We start from the raw sequence: 19,315 nt of genomic DNA, 5'->3' as shown, positions 1-19,315 counted from the left end.
TTTTTAGCTACACTGCTGCACTAGTGCTATTAGAGTAAAAGAAAGCATGTTTATCTCTTTCTAATTTATTGCACTAGTGCAGCAGTGCAGCTAAAAAGAACAGACCCCGTGCAGTCGACCACGTGACCTTCAGCTAGCTCCTAATTGATCAGCTCTCCGCGTGAAACGTTTGCGATTGGTAAGCTCTAAAGTCACTAAATTAACAAAGTACCGCAATTTTGATCTCAATAAGATAAGCTGGAGCAAAAATGGCGTCCGATAGTATAGATATAAGCGATTGTTGCATTTCTCCACGCAACAACCTGGCATTTTTGATATTTTCTTCTTTTTCTGTGCAACAGAAGGAGTTTTCTCACCTCACACACAACAGGACATAGGACAAACCAGGATCAAGGTTAGAAAAATTGCACTTAGTATAGATAGCTACACAAAGTGTGCACTATTTGCACTATGCGGTACTTTATTAATCTAGTGACTTTACCCGCGAGAATGTCAAGATTCGTTCGAACGCGTGACGCGCGTAAACATAATACACGAATGTATGTGCGCCAACAGCTCTTTTAAGAAAATACTCAGGACTGAAACAGTTTCACCAACTGGTCAATTGACGAGTTTTTTGTATCAGTGATTGGTAGAACTGTCTCATATATGAAATAGTTGAATTGAACTTTTTTGATAAGTTTATTCGTCGTTGTCGCGATATTAACGTCCGGAATAAGTGGAATATATTCGTAAGTTATATACAATTTTATTATTAATAAATAGTTGATTGCTCTCGAAATACGATACTCGATTATACGATAGGAATCAAAATTACAAATTATTTGTTGCAATCTTTACGAGTAATGATTATTCTTCTATTTCTATTTCGTTTCTATCCTAATATATATGTGTACACACACACATACATTTAGAATTCTAATATAATAAATAAATATTCTCTCTGATATCATTTGATCTAAATATAATTTGATTCAGAACGCGCAATAAAACGATCGAATAAAAATCGGATAATTAACATAACGGAAATATATATTTTTAAAGTTATATACAAGTGTATTTATATACAAGTATATCTTTAAAATCACACACACACACACACATACACGTACACACGGATTAATTATTTATTAAACACACATCTTTAAAGTCACACACACACGTACACACGGATTAATAATTTATTAAACACACATCTTTAAAGTCACACACACACACTCACACACACACGTACACGTACACACGGATTAATTATTTATTAATTTATTAAACGATTAATATACTTCGTGAAGTTATTTCCATTTTTATTTGCAATTATGATCTTTAATAAAGATTTCTCATCATAATAAAAAAATTTTATATCGTTTAACAAAAGTTTAAATTAGATTTAAAAGTATATTATTGCCTCTTTTCAGCGATAATAATTGATTATTTCACTACCTAATTCCTGAATAGCTATCATTACAGAGATCGCGTAGAGTTTGACAATGCAATAAAATTAATAATAAAATTCCAATAAAATTAAATACAAATTAATTATAATAATTAAATATAAATTTGTTTATAATTAACTTTTTCTACGTTGAGAAAAGTTCTTCGTTTCTTTTGGAATATCTTAAAGATTCTTTTATAATTAAATTTTACAAAATATATAACTATTAAATTTATAGTATTTAATATTTAGAAATAAATAGATAATCCATTTTTATATAGATTAAGTATACGATATTATTTATTAAAAGAACTAATATATCTTTTATGGGTCTTTTCGTTAAGTTAATTATTTAGATCTACGATTCGATTGTTTTACTGCATTTCAATCCGAATTATATATTTAAATGATCGAAAAATAAAACAATAATAAAATAATAAGCAATATATTTATTTTAAAAATAGTGTATATAAATAATAAATAATAAATAATTTTTATAAATTACTCACCGCATGTCTCTGCTTCAGACTCTCTTCCTGCTTTCTGACTGTCCGATACTTTTCCAGATGTCCTTCTCTTTTTTTGTTTCATCCTTTGTTGTTTCTTCGTAGCACTCACGTATTCACTCGCGAACAAACAATTACATTTCAGTTAATTATATTTCAGTCATATACAGAAACGATCGCGAGACACTTTGCACGGCACTCCCGATCGCAAAATAATCATACGAGATACGTATTTTTATTATATTATTATTATTTTATTATTATTGCAAGAGAGGAATACAAAAATTACAATAATTCGCTCGATTTTTAAACGAAGCCAAAATCATGCACCACTCGATTCTTACACTAATTAACTATTTCTACTTGTTGATAATATATGCATAATAACGCAAATCATAAGATTAAAATATTAAAGTAATGTAAATTGATGATACAGCAATCGTTTAATTAATATGATATATATGCATGCAGTTTAGGAAAGTTTAAAACATCGGGCGAAATCGAATTTCATTCTATGCAATGTTAAAGAAATAATTATTATTCGTAAAGTTCGATAATCGGAGAATATTGCGAGAAAATTTGTAATTTTTGTCCCTTTCGCTTCAATTTTTATTCGCAATAATGAAAGATCGCGTTTCGATAAATTTATCGTCGCCACAATTTCATGTCATTTATTAATTAATTATTTGTCAATTGTAATAGTCGAATTATTATATTTCGATCTAATCGCGATCGTACTTTTAGGAAAAGAATTCGATAATACGGAGCGTTCCGTATCACTATTTTACCGCTGGAATGTCGCCGTGCGAATGAGGGGGTCGTCGCGTATGTAACAATAGCGCGCTACGTCACAAGGTCGAATGACGTGTTAGCTCGCTACGTCACAAGGTCGAATGACGTATTAGCTCGCTGCCGAAATATTTAACGCGTACGTATGTGAGAATTGTATTTATATACAAGTATATTTTTAAAGTCACACACACACACACACACACACACACACACACACACACACACACACACACGTACACACGGATTAATTATTTATTAAACGATTAATATACTTCGTGAAGTTATTTCCATTTTTTATTTGCAATTATGATCTTTAATAAAGATTTCTCATCATAATAAAAAAATTTTATATCGTTTATCAAAAGTTTAAATTAGATTTAAAAGTATATTATTGCCTCTTTTCAACGATAATAATTGATTATTTCATTGTACCTATTTCGTGAATAGCTATCATTACAGAGATCGCGTAGAGTTTGACAATGCAATAAAATTAATAATAAAATTTCAATAAAATTAAATACAAATTAATTATAATAATTAAATATAAATTTGTTTATAATTAACTTTTTCTACGTTGAGAAAAGTTCTTCGTTTCTTTTGGAATATCTTAAAGATTCTTTTATAATTAAATTTTACAAAATATATATCTATTAAATTTATAGTATTTAATATTTAGAAATAAATAGAGAATATTTCATTTTTATATAGATTAAGTATACGATATCATTTATTAAAAGCACTAATACATCTTTTATGGATCTTTTTGTTAAGTTAATTATTTAAATCTACGATTGTTTTACTGCATTTCAATCCGAATTATATATTTAAATGATCGAAAAATAAAACGATAATAAAATAATAAGCAATATATCTATTTTAAAAATAGTATATATAAATAATAAATAATAAATAATTTTTATAAATTACTTACCGCATGTCTCTGGCTGCTTCAGGCTCTCTCCCTGCTTTCTGACTGTCCGATACTTTTCCAGATGTCCTTCTCTTTTGTTGTTTCATCCTTTGTTGTTTCCTCGTAGCATTCACGTATTCACTCGCGAACAAACAATTATATTTCAGTTAATTATATTTCAGTTATATACAGAAACGATCGCGAGACACTTTGCACGGCACTCCCGATCGCAAAATAATCATACGAGAAACGTATTTTTATTATATTATTATTATTTTATTATTATTGCAAGAGAGGAACACAAAAATTACAATAATTCGCTCGATTTTTAAACGAAGCCAAAATCATGCACCACTCGATTCTTACACTAATTAACTATTTCTATTTGTTGATGTATAATATATGCATAATAACGCGAATCATAAGATTAAAATATTAAAGTAATGTAAATTGATGATACAGCAATCGTTTAATTAATATGATATATATGCATGCAGTTTAGGAAAGTTTAAAACATCGGGCGAAATCGAATTTCATTCTACGCAATGTTAAAGAAATAATTATTATTCGTAAAGTTCGATAATCGGAGAATATTGCGAGAAAATTTGTAATTTTTGCCCCTTTCGCTTCAATTTTTATTTGCAATAATGAAAGATCGCGTTTCGATGAATTTATCGTCGCCACAATTGCATTTATTATAAGAGTTAATTATTTGTCATTTGTAATAGTCGAATTATTATATTTCGATCTAATCGCGATCGTACCTTTAGGAAAAGAATTCGATAATACGGAGCGGTCCGTATCGCTACTTTCTCCCGTTGGAATGTCGCCGTGCGAATGAGGGGAGGTCGTCGCGTATGTAAACAATAGCGCGCTACGTCACAAGGCCAAATGACGTCACAAGGTCGAATGACGTGTTAACTTGCTGCCGAAATATTTAACGCGTACTGTGACGTATGTGAGAATTGTATTTATATACAAGTATATTTTTAAAGTCACACACACACACACACACACACACACACACACACACACACACACACACACACACACACACACACACACACTCACACACTCACTCACTCACTCACTCACGTACACACACACACACACGTACACTGAGAAAAAAGTTGTTAACTCGACTATACCGTTTAACTAAATTATTATTTTTTTAATTGAAATATTGAAATATTTAAGTTAAATAAATGTCATGTTAGATTTATAATAGTTAAATATTCCAATTAAAAAGACAATAATTTAGTTAAATGGTTTAGTTAAGTTAACAACTTTTTTTCTCAGTATACACAGATTAATTATTTATTAAACCTCACGAGATGTATTAATCGTTTAATAATATAAATGTATTTATATCCAAGTATATTTTTAAAGTCTCACACACACACGTACATTGAGAAAAAAAAGTTTTTGTTAACTCAACTAAACCGTTTAACTAAATTATTATTTTTTAAATTAAAATATTGAAATATTTAAGTTAAATAAATGTCATGTTAGATTTATAATAGTTAAATATTCCAGTTAAAAAGGTAATAATTTAGTTAAATGGTTTAGTTAAGTTAACAACTTTTTTTCTTTTACAATTAGTCTTTTCTCTGTCTACTATTTGATTGTTTTATTATACTTTTAGAAAGTCAAGTTCTATAATGTAACTTTTAATGTTGTATTTCATATGAAATTATTTTAAACATAATAATTTTCTTTCTTTGCATTTCTATCATGAATAGATATTTCCAACCTTTACTAAAAAAAACTAAAAATATCCTTCAATTTTTTCTCTCTTTGGACAATTTATTTACATTTATATATAATTCTCTTTATTCCTTTAAAAGTGAACATCGAGAACAAGGCACACGAGTTGTAAATGTCAAAAAATGATCGCGCGAATATTATAGTTGTGAATATATAAAAATAAATGCAATATACTATGAATTTTCTACGTTATATATTGAATCGAAATTGCACAAAAGAGGAAAAGAAGAACAAGCCTATGAATAGACATTTCCATTTTTTATTAAAAAATTAAAAATATCTCTCAATTTTTTCTCTCTTCGGATAATTTATTTACATTTATATATAATTCTCTTTATTCCTTTAAAAGTGAACATCGAGAACAACTCTCTTTCTTCAGGCAAGTCTACATATATGACCAATATGATTAATTGATTTCATCTTTATATATTTATCATTATGTGCTATTAATTAAAGCCGTAGACAATATTTCAGAAATCAAAGTTGTGCGAACGTTGCGCGCAGGAATGGCCATGCTCAGAAACGAATGCGCAGTGGTTCGGCCGCCATGTTGGCGCGTGACTGCTACGTCATACGCGTCATAGCTACGTCATACGCGTCATACGTGACTCGGAGTCATACGCAGTTACACGGATCGTCGAACGTCCGCATTTTTTCGCGTCTTTTAACCGTTTTTAAACGAATATCGCGACTGAAAGAGCGTCGAGAGTGTCCAAGGATGATCGCGCGACTTTCATAGTGTGTCGATGGAAACGCGCGACAGCGATTTTTAACGATATTCAGTGATGGCGTCATCGCGAAGATGGAGCGAAGTCGCGTCGCGTTATTTGCGCCCTTGATGATGATTATCGGATGCGAGCGAATATCGGGAGTGCCGAATAAAGTGTCGCGCGTTCGCGTTGATGATATCGTGTGCATCAGGATCGGAATGGGACGTCCCGAGGCGAGCGAACTGTCCCGAGGAGGAGCGGCCTGTGGAACAACCGGTGAACGGTGAGTAGATGTGATTTATTATCATATTTGCGTGACAAGTCGTGCTCATTCAACGCTTATACAGCATCACGATGTCCCGAATTACGTTCAAACAAATCGGCGCCGCATCATAATTCGATGCGATGCCGTACAATTCAAATAAAGTCGATCGCGTGAAGATGGTTATGCTAGAAGCGATTTCAAATTTATTTTATATACGCGCAGTGCTGCACAGCCTATCTTGTAGGGCTGCCAACTGTTAAGCGATAAATTTGTTTGATCTAACCTAACCTAACCTAACCACTGTCTTTGGATGTCGAATGTAAACACAAGCGTATGCTGCCTGGATTGTATCATGCTTTTAAAAATAATATTTAATTATTTCATTAGTGTATTACATTTTATTACGTAGTATATTAATCGTATTAAATGTGCGACGTACAGTTTTACACATTTTAATGAAAAGCATATAATATAATTGGTTAGGTTAGATTAAATTAAAACAAGCTGCTGTGATTCATTTAACATAATAGGATTAATTTGACGAATGTGCAGCTATTGAAGTTACATGATATTTGTGGACACATTTTTAAAGTAATCATTATGTCTTATCTCATCTTGATTATATGAAATTAAAATATAAAATATTTATATACTCCACTATTAACGTTATTCATTACAAGTACTATATTACTTTTCTTATATCTCAATCATATTTCATCGATGAAGCTTTTCATATATCGCAGACAATATGATACTGTGTGTGGAATTTTACACAGGTAATACATGGCACAAAAATAATTTGTTCTCAAGTATTGTGCGCATTTCTCAAAAATAAATCAAATTAAATTATTTTAAGTAGGATACAAAAATCACTACATTGCCAAATTGTATCTTATTATAACTGCGATATTATCACCTTTTAATATGTGTGCGCAGTATTACATACATAAAATATATAAATTTATTTGAAACGTATAGAAATCTTTATCTTATTTATAATATTTATGATATAAAAGAAAATTGCAACTCTAATGAAACAGAGCGGTGGAATAATTGGTTGATACTTATGCTACAATATTTATCCTTTTTTCATCATTAGATTTTTGGTGCTTTTTTCATTATACAAATGTTATCTGTAAATATAGTACTTGTAATGTTGCTTCAGTATCACTGTAAGCACACAAAAATAATAGCATTTGCAGGTAATTATGTTATACTTATATATCATAAGAAAGAGAAAATAAAATTAAAGTTGAATACTGAATGTGCTCTAAAGTAAATTTCATCTAAATAAATAAATGCATAAATGTGTGCCCCACATTCCTCATGAAAAAAATACATAATATTAATTTTTATGTATTATTATTTTTAGATTTTTATTCTTTTAAATTCTCTAGATGCACTTTTCATTTCTCCTCTCTTTCTTTCCTACTACTAAATATAGATCTATCATTTTTAATATAGATCTGTCATTTTTAGTGTACATTATTGCAGTAAGTGGAATAAAGAGCAAATCTTTTGGCACATTTAAAATGTACAGGAAAGTTTTATCTGATGCGTTTTCTTCAATAGAAATATCTGAAAAAAATGCATACGTCTTTTTTAATCTTAGTCTTTCTAAATAAAAATTAGAATAATAAATTTGCAAAATAATTTGCTTTAATATAATATATTTTTGTTGCAAACATATGAAGCAAAGTGCTCAAGGTGCATCACTATGAAAACATCGATAGAATAAAAGTAGATCGCATACAAAAAAATTAAAATATTTACATTACATATTTGATATTTCTGCAAATATTTCCATTATTTTGAGATTGATTTGTTTCATGATATATTGCAATAATTAAAGTATGATTTCTGATATAATCTGCCATAAGACTGCAGAGAAAGCCAGCTTTAATTCTTTATTTTGTTGAATATTTTTAATAATATAATAATTAAATTAAAGTTCTATGAAAATATGCTTGAAATACTAAATAAAAAAGATTGTTTCTTATGTACAACCTTATACAGTTTAAGTAAACAAAAAATTATTGTTAATAATATACATATATAAATTGATAATTAAATAAAACAATTAATTAATTAATCGACACAATCCACGTTTTTTTTTAGCTTTACGTTTAACATATATATATATATATGTATATTTTTATAAATAAAAAATGTTTCTTTCTAATATAAATTAAATAAAAAGTATAATATGCTTTTAAATACTTTATATACATACCTGTTGCAATAAACCAATAAAGAATGCTTTTACATTTCTCTTTGTACTTTGGCATACATATTCTTTATGCCAATTATCTCGCAACACGCTTTTATCGCATGATGACAAACAAGCCCATTATCCTTCATGAATTTTCTTTACAAATATTTTTATATTCTCAAACTGTGTAAAGAAATCATGTAACACTGCAAAATACAAAGTGATATTAAAAGAGAAGAAATAAATTTTATATTATATAGTATTGACAATTATTTTCTTACCAGTGTATTCCTTATATGTAGGAATATACATTAGTCTTTGACCAGCCCTATTTTTAACCATCTTTAGGGATGCTTTGGCTTTTGATAACGCAAATTCAGCTAATCCATTTCCATTTCCAGTTACTATAAATGAACTGATTCTAGTCTTACGTGCTAAATTACCAGTAATACAAGTTATCATTTTGTTTTCCAAAATCCAGGTTTCAAAACTTTCAAATGTATCTGCAGAAAACAAAGATATTAATTATATAAGATTCTCATATTTAGAACTGAAACATCAAAAAAAAAATTGAAAATAGACATCGTATCACATGATTTTTGTATATGTGTGATTTAACCATTATAATCCAATAATAGCATAAATATTAACCTTTTCCTATAAGATCTAATTCAATGCTTCTGCCATCCATTGTAACACTCATCCAACCACATTCCAATGGCGATAATTTTATTTGCATTGGTCTGGTCTGACTTTGTAATTCCATAAGTTTTTGCTTTCTTTCAAGATTTACAAGCAGTTTTTGCTGTTGAATTAATTCTTTTCCTTTAAACACAGGAGTGTTTAGACCAGGAAATTGTATCGGAATTTTTCCCATGCCAATAATTTGCTCCTTATTTAGCTCTCTCTTTTCACTATTCTTCTTGCTCTACCTCTGCGTCTTCCTGCATTACTGATAATTGTCACACCCTTTCATAATTCATCTTCAGGTCTTATAGAACAAAAGCGCAGTGAAATACAAATTATTTTCTACTCTAAATATGAACTATTATCAAAATGCTATATCCATAAAAGTTCTACTTACTATTCGCAAAAAATATAGAGTTTCTCACATTATTTAATAAAGTGACTATTTTTAATAAATGTGAATGACTGACAAGCAATAAATTAAACAATATTAAACAATAATATACCTGAAAAAAATTTCTTAATTTTATTAGAGTTAAATTGATAAATTAATTTTAAATACACATTATATGTTAATTACATATAATGATTTAGAGACAATGATATATTTCTTTTGCGTTACCATTGTTTACAGTTGAACATTTTTTATAACATTTTTTAAGACGATCTCAAATATAAGATCGGACTATGAATACCGGCCTTAAAGTCACTAGATTAACAAAGTACCACAATTTTGATCTCAATAAGCTGGAGCAAAAATGGCGTCCGATAGTATAGATATAGGCTCCGATTGTTGCATTTCTCCACGCAACAACCTGGCATTTTTGATATTTTCTTCTTTTTCTGCGCAACAGAAAGAGTTTTCTCACCTCACACACAACAGGACATAGGACAAACCAGGATCAAGGTTAGAAAAATTGCACTTAGTATAGATAGCTACACAAAGTGTGCACTATCTGCACTATCGGACGTCATTTTTGCTCCATCTTATCTTATTGAGATCAAAATTGCGGTACTTTGTTAATCTAGTGACTTTCGTAGGCTCGATATTTCGATATTATTTGAGACTCTCGATCGTGATACTTCGAGAATCGCAATATCGCTTCCCGATAGACAAGTCGCGACAGCGGATTTGAGTTGCTCCTGTGTTTCTCGCAATATCGTTATTATTTAAAGGTAAACTTGACGAGAAATTATACCTCGAATATCTCTAGTGTTTGTCGTGAACGCAATTGTTCCAACGCGATCCTTCTTTCGCGATCAAACGTAAATCGCGCGATTTCGTGATCCGGCGATTCGCTTTTGCATGCCTGCCATTTTTTCCTCGTATCATCTGTGGCCATTATTCGAAATCCTCTTCGCGTACTTCGCGTTATTTCCTCGCGTCGAAATGTGTGGAGAAACGCTCGCACGATCATCATCAGGTATTCACGTTTTCCTTTGTAATTAGATACTATTTTCTAGCTCCGCCCCTGGCGATGAAAGGGGGAATTCGCGCGCGGGAAGTCTCGCTTACGTCGCTTCGAGCAGCGGCGGAGGACCAGAGCGGGCTCGTCTCCGTGTATATTTTTAACTTCAATCTAATCTTCCGCAGGTCGTCATTTCGAGGATTTGTCCGCATCGTAACCGCGGATGCGGTGATCGTGAGCAAGAGTACATGGTGTGTACGTTGTACCGGTAAATCGTGTAACGTCAAGGAGAATCGATCGATTTGTACGGAAGAAGGAGAAAGAGGGAGAGCGAAAACGAGAGGAGAGAGAGAGAGAGAGAAAAGCAGCGACGAACGGCGCGCAACAGGTGAGCGAACATAACGAGCGTGCACGCGATCAGCTGATTTATCGAGCAACGAGTGAAGCCCGGTTGATTTCATACAGTGGCGTGATTAGATACACGTACATGTGTGTGTGTGTGTGTGTGTGTGTGTGCGCATGCAGAGGCGTCGAGAAACTACTCGAGTTCGCTTTCGTTACAAATTATATTTTATTATTCAGTTGAAGTTAAATTAAGTGAGGAGTTTTCTTCCAATTTTATCATGAAATAGAGCTTTAAATCTCGGTTTTAATTAACTATATAAGAACATGATGTAGATTCATATACACACACACACACGCGCGCGCGCGCATGTTTATTTGTGACAAGATTTTACGGTATATTTGAAGAATTATATGACATAAAAATGTATATTTTATATATATGCGTGTACATGTTATATCTTTAGCTGATCGTGTTCTTATTTGGAGGCCATCCGTCAAAAGATAGCGCGTCGCGGGTGGCGCATGCTACTCAGCGACGCGCTGTCACGTGCACATCGTTTCATCGTATGCCTCGAAGCATATCGGTTTCGAAGTCATTTAATTAGAAAGGTTCGCAAGTCAGACGATTTTCAAGTAATATCGATATAAAGCACATTATCCTTTCCATAATCTCGAATAAAATATGAATTAATGTGTTAATTAAATATCTATGCGCAATGAAATTACGTCAATTACACAATAAACTAAGAACGAAAACATTCTTTCTCCTGAAAAAATGTTTTAATACGTCTCATTAAGTCTTGCATATAGCAATTACAGCGATGAAATGACGTACATATATTTTGATTTATATTTCAAGTCTGTCTAGAGTCTAGACACGTATCGATATACATACACGTATTTGCATGCGTTATAAGCGAATACTCTTTGTAAGGCAATATAACGTATAAGCATTATAACGTTAATGTTACAATGTTGTGACGATTATTTTTACTTTTTGGAATACTTGACTTTTTTATTATGATAAATTGCCCGTAAAACGAGACATACGAGTAAAGTATTTTCAACACGCGTAATAATAATGAATAAAATTATGTTAATAATGCAATAAGATTTTTATTTTATGCCAATTTGTTGCATTTTTTAGATTGCTTTAACAGAGATAATTATGCACATGTATAAATTTTGCATATACGTTAAAGAAGCCTAAAGTCATCGAAAATTAATCAACAAGTGAGGAAAATGTCTCGAGTCTTTATTAATCTCTAATCTCATTTCCTATTTTAGGGGTAGCAAATTTTTTCCCCAAACTTATTTCAAAATCTCGTTCATTTTTGTCCTCTGTTCTCAAACATTTAGGGAATCGCAACAATGTTCGCACGCGAATCACGTCGCAGACGCGCGGTTCGACTTGATTCGCGTACGTGAAATACTTACGAAAACTCGGAAAGAACGGGGAATCCTTGAGACCAGAAATTATGAAGAATGCAATGCGCCTTCCTGCGCAATGTTCGCGCTCGTGAAACGCGTATTATCTTCCTTCTCGTGATGAATCACTTTTATTACAGGTGAATTTTAATTGTGGATTATATCTTTGTCGCATCAAATAATAATATCATAAATAAACTTTTTTTACACAGCGAACTTTGCATTCGCAAAATTACTTTAGTATTTCGAATTTTCTTAGAAAATACCGACGATAATAATATAAATATAAATATAAATATATAAATACATGGTTTATGATTTTGAGCTTGAAATCAATCGATTATAATCGGAAATACTGTTGCGTTATATTGCTGTTTTATGTAGATTACTTTAAAATTTATAATTTTAATTTTGATTTTTTATCATCTAAGACTCAAGAGAATTTATCAGCAAACACTCAAAAGAATTTATAAATTAATTTTTTGAATAATACATTTTGCTGCTACATTTTGATTTTCTGAGAGAATATTCCAAAGACTGACATAAAATTATTATTTTTCTAGAAGTATGAGCTTGAGATCAATCAAGATTGTAATAGGAGATACCGCTGCGTTATATTGTTGTTTTATGTAGATTACTTTAAAATTTATAATTTTAATTTTGATTTTTTATCATCTACAGTTGGTTTAAATTAGAGTTTTAAATTAGACAACATTTAAATTAGAGTTTTAAAGTAGCAGCTTTTTACTTCAAAAGTAAAAAAGGATTTGGATTGCAAAGACTCAAAAGAATTTATAAATTAATCTTTTGAATAATACATTTTGCTGCTACTTTATTTTTGATTTTCTGAGGGAATACTCCAAAGATTGACGTAAAATTGTTACTTTTTTAGAATGCTGTATGGGTAACTATTTTATATTAATGAGCTATTAAAAAATCTTTTCAATTATTAAAATGGCGATGCTATAACTCTGACCAAATTTGCATCATATGACGCACAATATTATTGTCTGACGTTTATATGCTCTTAAAATTTAACTATACTAGCTTTAAAATTTGATTCCAATTTTGGAAGCATTCTGTATGTAAGTAATATACGAGTATATATGTAAGTAATATATATGTAGATTATTCTCTAGTGGGAGAGAGATGGATTTGTATATCTAATCGATTTAATGAGAAAATCTTTTTAAAGTTGATTTCTTGAGGCAAAATTTTATAAATATATTTTATAAATATATTTTATAAATATATTTATGAAATATATGCTAATGATCGCAATATACATGTGACACGAAAGTACTTACATATGACAAGTGCAACTTAGCGGTGACCAATCATTGATTCGCTTTCGATCGAAATTTCGATTAGTTTAAAAGCATTCAATTAGTATCTATCTCAATAGGATGCTTTGCACATTGCGGCACATTTATAGGATTGTGCAATGAATTTGATCGAGACGCATTTTCAATTCTTTAAGAGAGCTTCGCTACTCATATAACACCTTCATATTAATAGGCCAAGGTCATAAACGAAATAGCGAGCAATAGTGATCTCTTATTTTATGGCAGGATCGTCGACCTCCTTACTACTCCATCTTTTCTAAATCTTCGCTGTTTTCTTCAATCGTATGTTTGCATTTTCGCTTGTGAGAAAAAGAGAGAATGCTCCAAATAAAGGAGAGATATATTGAGAATAACGTAAGATGGGAATAGTAAGATAGGAAAGATAGCACTTTTGATTTGTGATATGTCAAGAAAAGGAAAATGCTCCAGTTATGTTTAGAATAAAAAAATCATTGTAAATCGAAACGATTTATTGCGCTATCTACAGTGAATTTTTGTTGAATCAACATTTGATTGGTCATTTATTCTTTAAACGAAGAATTTTCATCATGCAAATAAAATTAATTATTAATTTTTATTAATTAGCTATATTATTCAGTATATGTAATTAATTTTTGTTTGATAGATATATTTTTCAGAGAGAATAAGAACTGCATTATTTTACATATACATACATATATGTATGTGTGTATGTATGTATATATGTATGTATATATGTGTGATGTGTTTGTATACAATTTTATGTTGTTCATGACATTTAAGATATCTATAATGTGTTTAAACATATCTTTTTGAAAATTAAATATAATTTAATACTTCTCTTTATCTATAAAATAAAATAAATTAAAATTTTCATCATATATGTATATAAGCACGCAACACACACACACACACACACACACACACACACACACACACACACACACACACACACACACACACAAATATTTTTTTTTTACATTTTTTACGTTCATAAAATAAAGTATTTATTTATTATTTTATTAAGATTTTTATCAAATTGTATTTTTAAAGTATTTTATAGGGTTTTATTAATTTTGTTTTCTTAATTTTGTCCTATGTTCTTAAGAAATAATAAAAAAAAAACTAATTTCCTTAGAGGTCTTAATCTAATCTTTTTATATTCTATCTCAATATAATATATCTTCAAGTTTATATTATAGTTTGTATACTTTAAAATGATAATTTGCAAATTTGAATTAAAAATATGTTTTGCATTATATATGTATAAATATAAAATAGAATAACTTTATCTTTTTCAGTTATAGAGATAAAGTATAAGATTTTTTAAGCATTATTTTATATTTTTAAACATAAACATATTTTTTTGTATTTAAAAATTTGCTTTTTTTATCTGTATTTGCGAATATACTGGCATTTTGTAATTTCGGATATTTGTTTGATATAGTAAAAATAGTAAAAATAACGTTATTTTAAGTTTAAAGTTGAAAAAAAAAGATGATTAAGATTAACATTTTCACACACACTGTAATATATAAAAATTATCTACAACATATACCTATCTCCTTTATTAATTCAAATTCATTAATAATAAATTTAATTAATAAATTTAATAATACACTTAATTACATTTTGGAAGTTTTTTGTGCTCATTGTTATATAATTTCTTGTGTCTTTCTCCTAAATAACAATCTTTTTCATACAACTTTTTTATACAAAAATATTTGAACACATAAATTAACCAAGTCAAACTAATCAAATATTTGCATTTGCCATATAAAATATATTTAATATATTTAGCTTAGACTTATAAATTATTATTTGCAAACGTATAATATGGGTCGAAAAATTTTTTTTATACAATATGTAATACATTTTTTATCTTTTATACAATATCTGTAATATGTTTATTAATCTGATTGTTTCTTAAACTGATTTCTCGATTAATCTTAATTATCTTTTCGTTACATAATTAGGGACTTTTTAAGATATTTCTCTAATATAAAATTAAGAGTGTTACAATATACTATTTATTAAATAAAATTATTATTAAAAAGAACTGATCAGAAAGTGTACGTATGAGATAAATTAATGAATTTAGACATGTGTCTCAATATCGTTATATTTATCTTATTTCTTTGAGTGAACGATTGCTATACATATCGAGAATAAATTATTCTTTTAAGCAATTATTTCGCATATTTTTGCTCATATACATATGTGTTTGTCATATACATATATTATTATTCTTTTTATATTTCGCACTGTCATAAGTGCATTTAAGAGTGGAATTTTTAAGTATTGAGAGAGAGAATTTTCTTGAAAAGTAGTATTGAAAAATAAATAATCGCTAGATGATGAAGTAATATCTCTGCCATTAAATATTTATTCGGAAGTATTATTATGGAAGTAATTTGGTTTTTGCAAATCATACATAAAAAATCAAATATTGACTATTTATGACTATTTCATTTATTTCTTTAAAGTAGCAATTTTATATATTAAATGCGATTTTAGCAATTTTATCTATTAATTTTTTTGTAGTAGTAATTTTTATCTATTAAATGTTTATTTGTAAAAACGTGAACATTATATGTAACATTTATCGATACATTTAATGCTTATTTAAAAAAAATATTTATATGATATGATTATTTAAAATGCAAATAGATTAAATTTAGGGAAAAAATTTAAAATCTTTTAAAAAATCTTAATTTTCTAAAAATCTAATCGTATATATTATCATCTATCGTATATATTATTTAATTTAAAATTTAAAAAAATCTAAATTTTAAATTAAATAATATATACGATAAATAATGACGTTCGTATGTTATCAATAATTTATAATTATATCACGTAATATCTACATACAATGCAATACGTGCAAATCAAGTTCAAACAATCGTAAGGTCAAGGATTTTATATATAACAATGCATGCAGTGGAATTTTTACGTAAAACTTCATATTGTCCAGATTTTATTTATTTCGCGGTTTTATATCCGTAATGTCGAATTGAAATGAAGTCATCAAATATATATATATATATATATATATATATATATATATATGCAATCACGATAATAATAAGGTGAATTGATTTTAGTGACTGTATGAGATAAAACTTAATAATGTATTCGAGTGATTTATTCAAACCAAATGTTAATTGAATCATCAGTCCACAAAATCAAAAAGGCAACGAAATTCTCGAATTTATAATATTTTCATGAAATATATAATATTTTGAATTGAAGTCATCAAATACACACACACACACACACGCACGCACACACACACACACACACACACACACACACACACACACACACGTATATATATATATATATATATATATATATATATATATATTATAGAGGGTAAAAAATAATTAATATTTAAAAATTAATTATTTTGTGCAGCTATATATAAATTTTTTTAGTTAGATTTAGATAGTTTTTTAAATAAATTATATAATTATTATAAGAAATCTCTTTTAGATATATAAACTTATAAAATATTTTATAATTATAATATATTTTAGATACGAGGGTCGTTTGATAAATTTGGTAAAAAAGAAAGTAAAACACATTGTTTTGGAAAAAAATCTACGTTGTTTCTCAACATAGTCTCCATTAAGGTCTATACACTTGGTCGAACGAGATCCAATTTTTTAACCGTCGAAAAAATAGACTGTCTCAAAACTTGCAAAATACTCGTTGAATTTCACGGAAATTTACCAAACTTATCAAACGACCCACGTATATAAACTTTTAAAAAATTTAAGAAAAAAATCTTTTGTGTAAGAATAATTAAAAAAATCATAAATCTTATTAATTATTATGAAATATTTTATATATATCTATAAATATACATATTAACTGGGATACAATATAAATATTTTAAATATTTTAAAATATTCTTTAGAATACTTTTTATGCGTTTTATTATACGATAATTTGAAATAAATCATCATTGAGAAGATAAACAAGCAATTAATTTGCAAAATAATATTTTACATATTGTTATGTATTCACTTCATGAGTGCTCTTTCATCGCTTGATGTTTTGCTGAGCATTTTTTTCTTCACTTGTGTATTTTTTACTGCTTCTTCATTCACTCTGGCACCCTCGTGAAAATATGATTAATTGTGATCACGTAGTAGTTTGCATAGTACTTCTGATTTCCGGCACTGAATCGAATATGATGTATTATATTGCGATGAAAGAACAAAAATTACAATCTATTTGACTTAAAAATTATCATATCAGTTAAATCACATTATTCATTGCGATAAATGTTACTTCTGTTGTTACGTACAATATCATTTTAACTGCATTTTAGAATTTTATTATTTCCCGTATAAATGAATATAAAATATATACGTTAAAATAAAAAATGAATGTAATATTTATCTTTATACTGCAATATTTCTCAGAATATAATTCGATTTGCCGAAAAATATTATCGTAATTCGAAATGTTTTCACAGATTTAAGCCAAACAAATTTCGCGGAAAATACACAAGGTACAACAATGACAAATTACAACAATATGCAAATACTGAATATATATTTCACGATAAAATATTATCAAAACACAGAATATTAACGATCTACTAATTCAATGTATCAAGATGTCATATGCGATTTGAGATTAATTTGTATCTTTTCATTATTTGAATCAAATAAATGTCGCCATAATATTTTTACAAGCATAAGTCAGTAATATAGATTAATATTTGCTGATTGTAATTAAATATTACAAGGAATAATTGCGTTTTGGAAAGCAAAGCGATGACACACAAGAGGACTTTGCTCGTTCGCGCGAATGATAATAAGGTATTTCGATAGCACATTCTTTCTCTCTCTTTTTCGTTTCATGTAGGTGTATGTTTTCTAAACATATCCATTATTTTTGACTATCAAGTACTAATAAATAGTATTGATAGGAACATTTTTAAATTACAAATTTACAGACGCATATTATTCACATTTTATAAATAAGATAATAAATTATTAAATTAAATTACAATTTTTAAATTACAAATTAATTGGTAGGAACATTTTTAAATTACAAATTTACAGACGCATATTATAAATAATTACACATTTATAAATTATTACACATTTTAACATAAATAAGATAATAAATTATTAAATTAAATTACAATTTTTAAATTACAAATTAATTGATAGGAACATTTTTAAATTACAAATTTACAGACGCATATTATAAATAATTACACATTTATAAATTATTACACATATTATAAATTACACATTTTATAAATAAGATAATAAATAAGATAAATTAATTCAAAATTAAATTAAAAATTAAATTAAATTTAAATTTTAAATATCTATTTCTATATAAATGTAAAATTCTTTTTTTTTAACTTTCTACGATTATAGCACCTTTGGAATAAAAAAAGCAGCAGAAAAAAAATAGGAAGGCTGCAGAGCACAATCATAAGAGAGATAAAATTATTTATAAATGATTATTAATAATTTATTTATTTTTCTTGTAA

The 19,315-nt window shown here is 28.3% G+C and overlaps 1 protein-coding gene across 2 annotated transcripts; it reads right to left on the bottom strand.

Moving 5' to 3' along the window:
* Positions 1 to 7,948: 7,948 nt before the first annotated feature.
* On the bottom strand, positions 7,949 to 9,697 carry LOC105254102 (putative 28S ribosomal protein S5, mitochondrial). Of its 2 annotated transcripts, XR_003123276.1 has the most exons (5): positions 9,679 to 9,697; positions 9,246 to 9,585; positions 8,876 to 9,097; positions 8,616 to 8,800; positions 7,949 to 7,960 (listed from the first exon to the last, which is right to left on the bottom strand). XR_003123276.1 is itself a non-coding variant. In XM_025411931.1 (4 exons), the coding sequence occupies exons 2-4, from the start codon at positions 9,469 to 9,471 to the stop codon at positions 8,733 to 8,735; spliced, it is 516 nt and encodes a 171-aa protein (XP_025267716.1). In that variant the 5' UTR covers positions 9,472 to 9,585; positions 9,679 to 9,697; the 3' UTR covers positions 8,600 to 8,732. The 2 variants fall into 2 exon arrangements, 1 of the variants encoding a protein (XP_025267716.1); XM_025411931.1 differs by lacking the exon at positions 7,949 to 7,960 and having other exon boundaries at positions 8,600 to 8,800.
* Positions 9,698 to 19,315: the final 9,618 nt, after the last annotated feature.

This window comes from Camponotus floridanus, unplaced genomic scaffold (genome assembly GCF_003227725.1).
Source record: "Camponotus floridanus strain SB8 unplaced genomic scaffold, Cflo_v7.5 scaffold45, whole genome shotgun sequence".
Lineage (NCBI taxonomy): Eukaryota > Metazoa > Arthropoda > Insecta > Hymenoptera > Formicidae > Camponotus > Camponotus floridanus.
This window is presented reverse-complemented; position numbering and strand designations above follow the sequence as displayed.

What these genes read in the sequence shown, in the direction of transcription:
- LOC105254102 (XM_025411931.1), bottom strand. Translation starts at nt 9,471, where the DNA reads ATGGGAAAAATTCCGATACAATTTCCTGGTCTAAACACTCCTGTGTTT. An exon ending in ATTAGATCTTATAGGAAAAG is followed by an intron (nt 9,098 to 9,245) that starts GTTAATATTTAT and finishes TGTTTTCTGCAG; the next exon opens with ATACATTTGAAAGTTTTGAA. An exon ending in TACATATAAGGAATACACTG is followed by an intron (nt 8,801 to 8,875) that starts GTAAGAAAATAA and finishes TGTATTTTGCAG; the next exon opens with TGTTACATGATTTCTTTACA.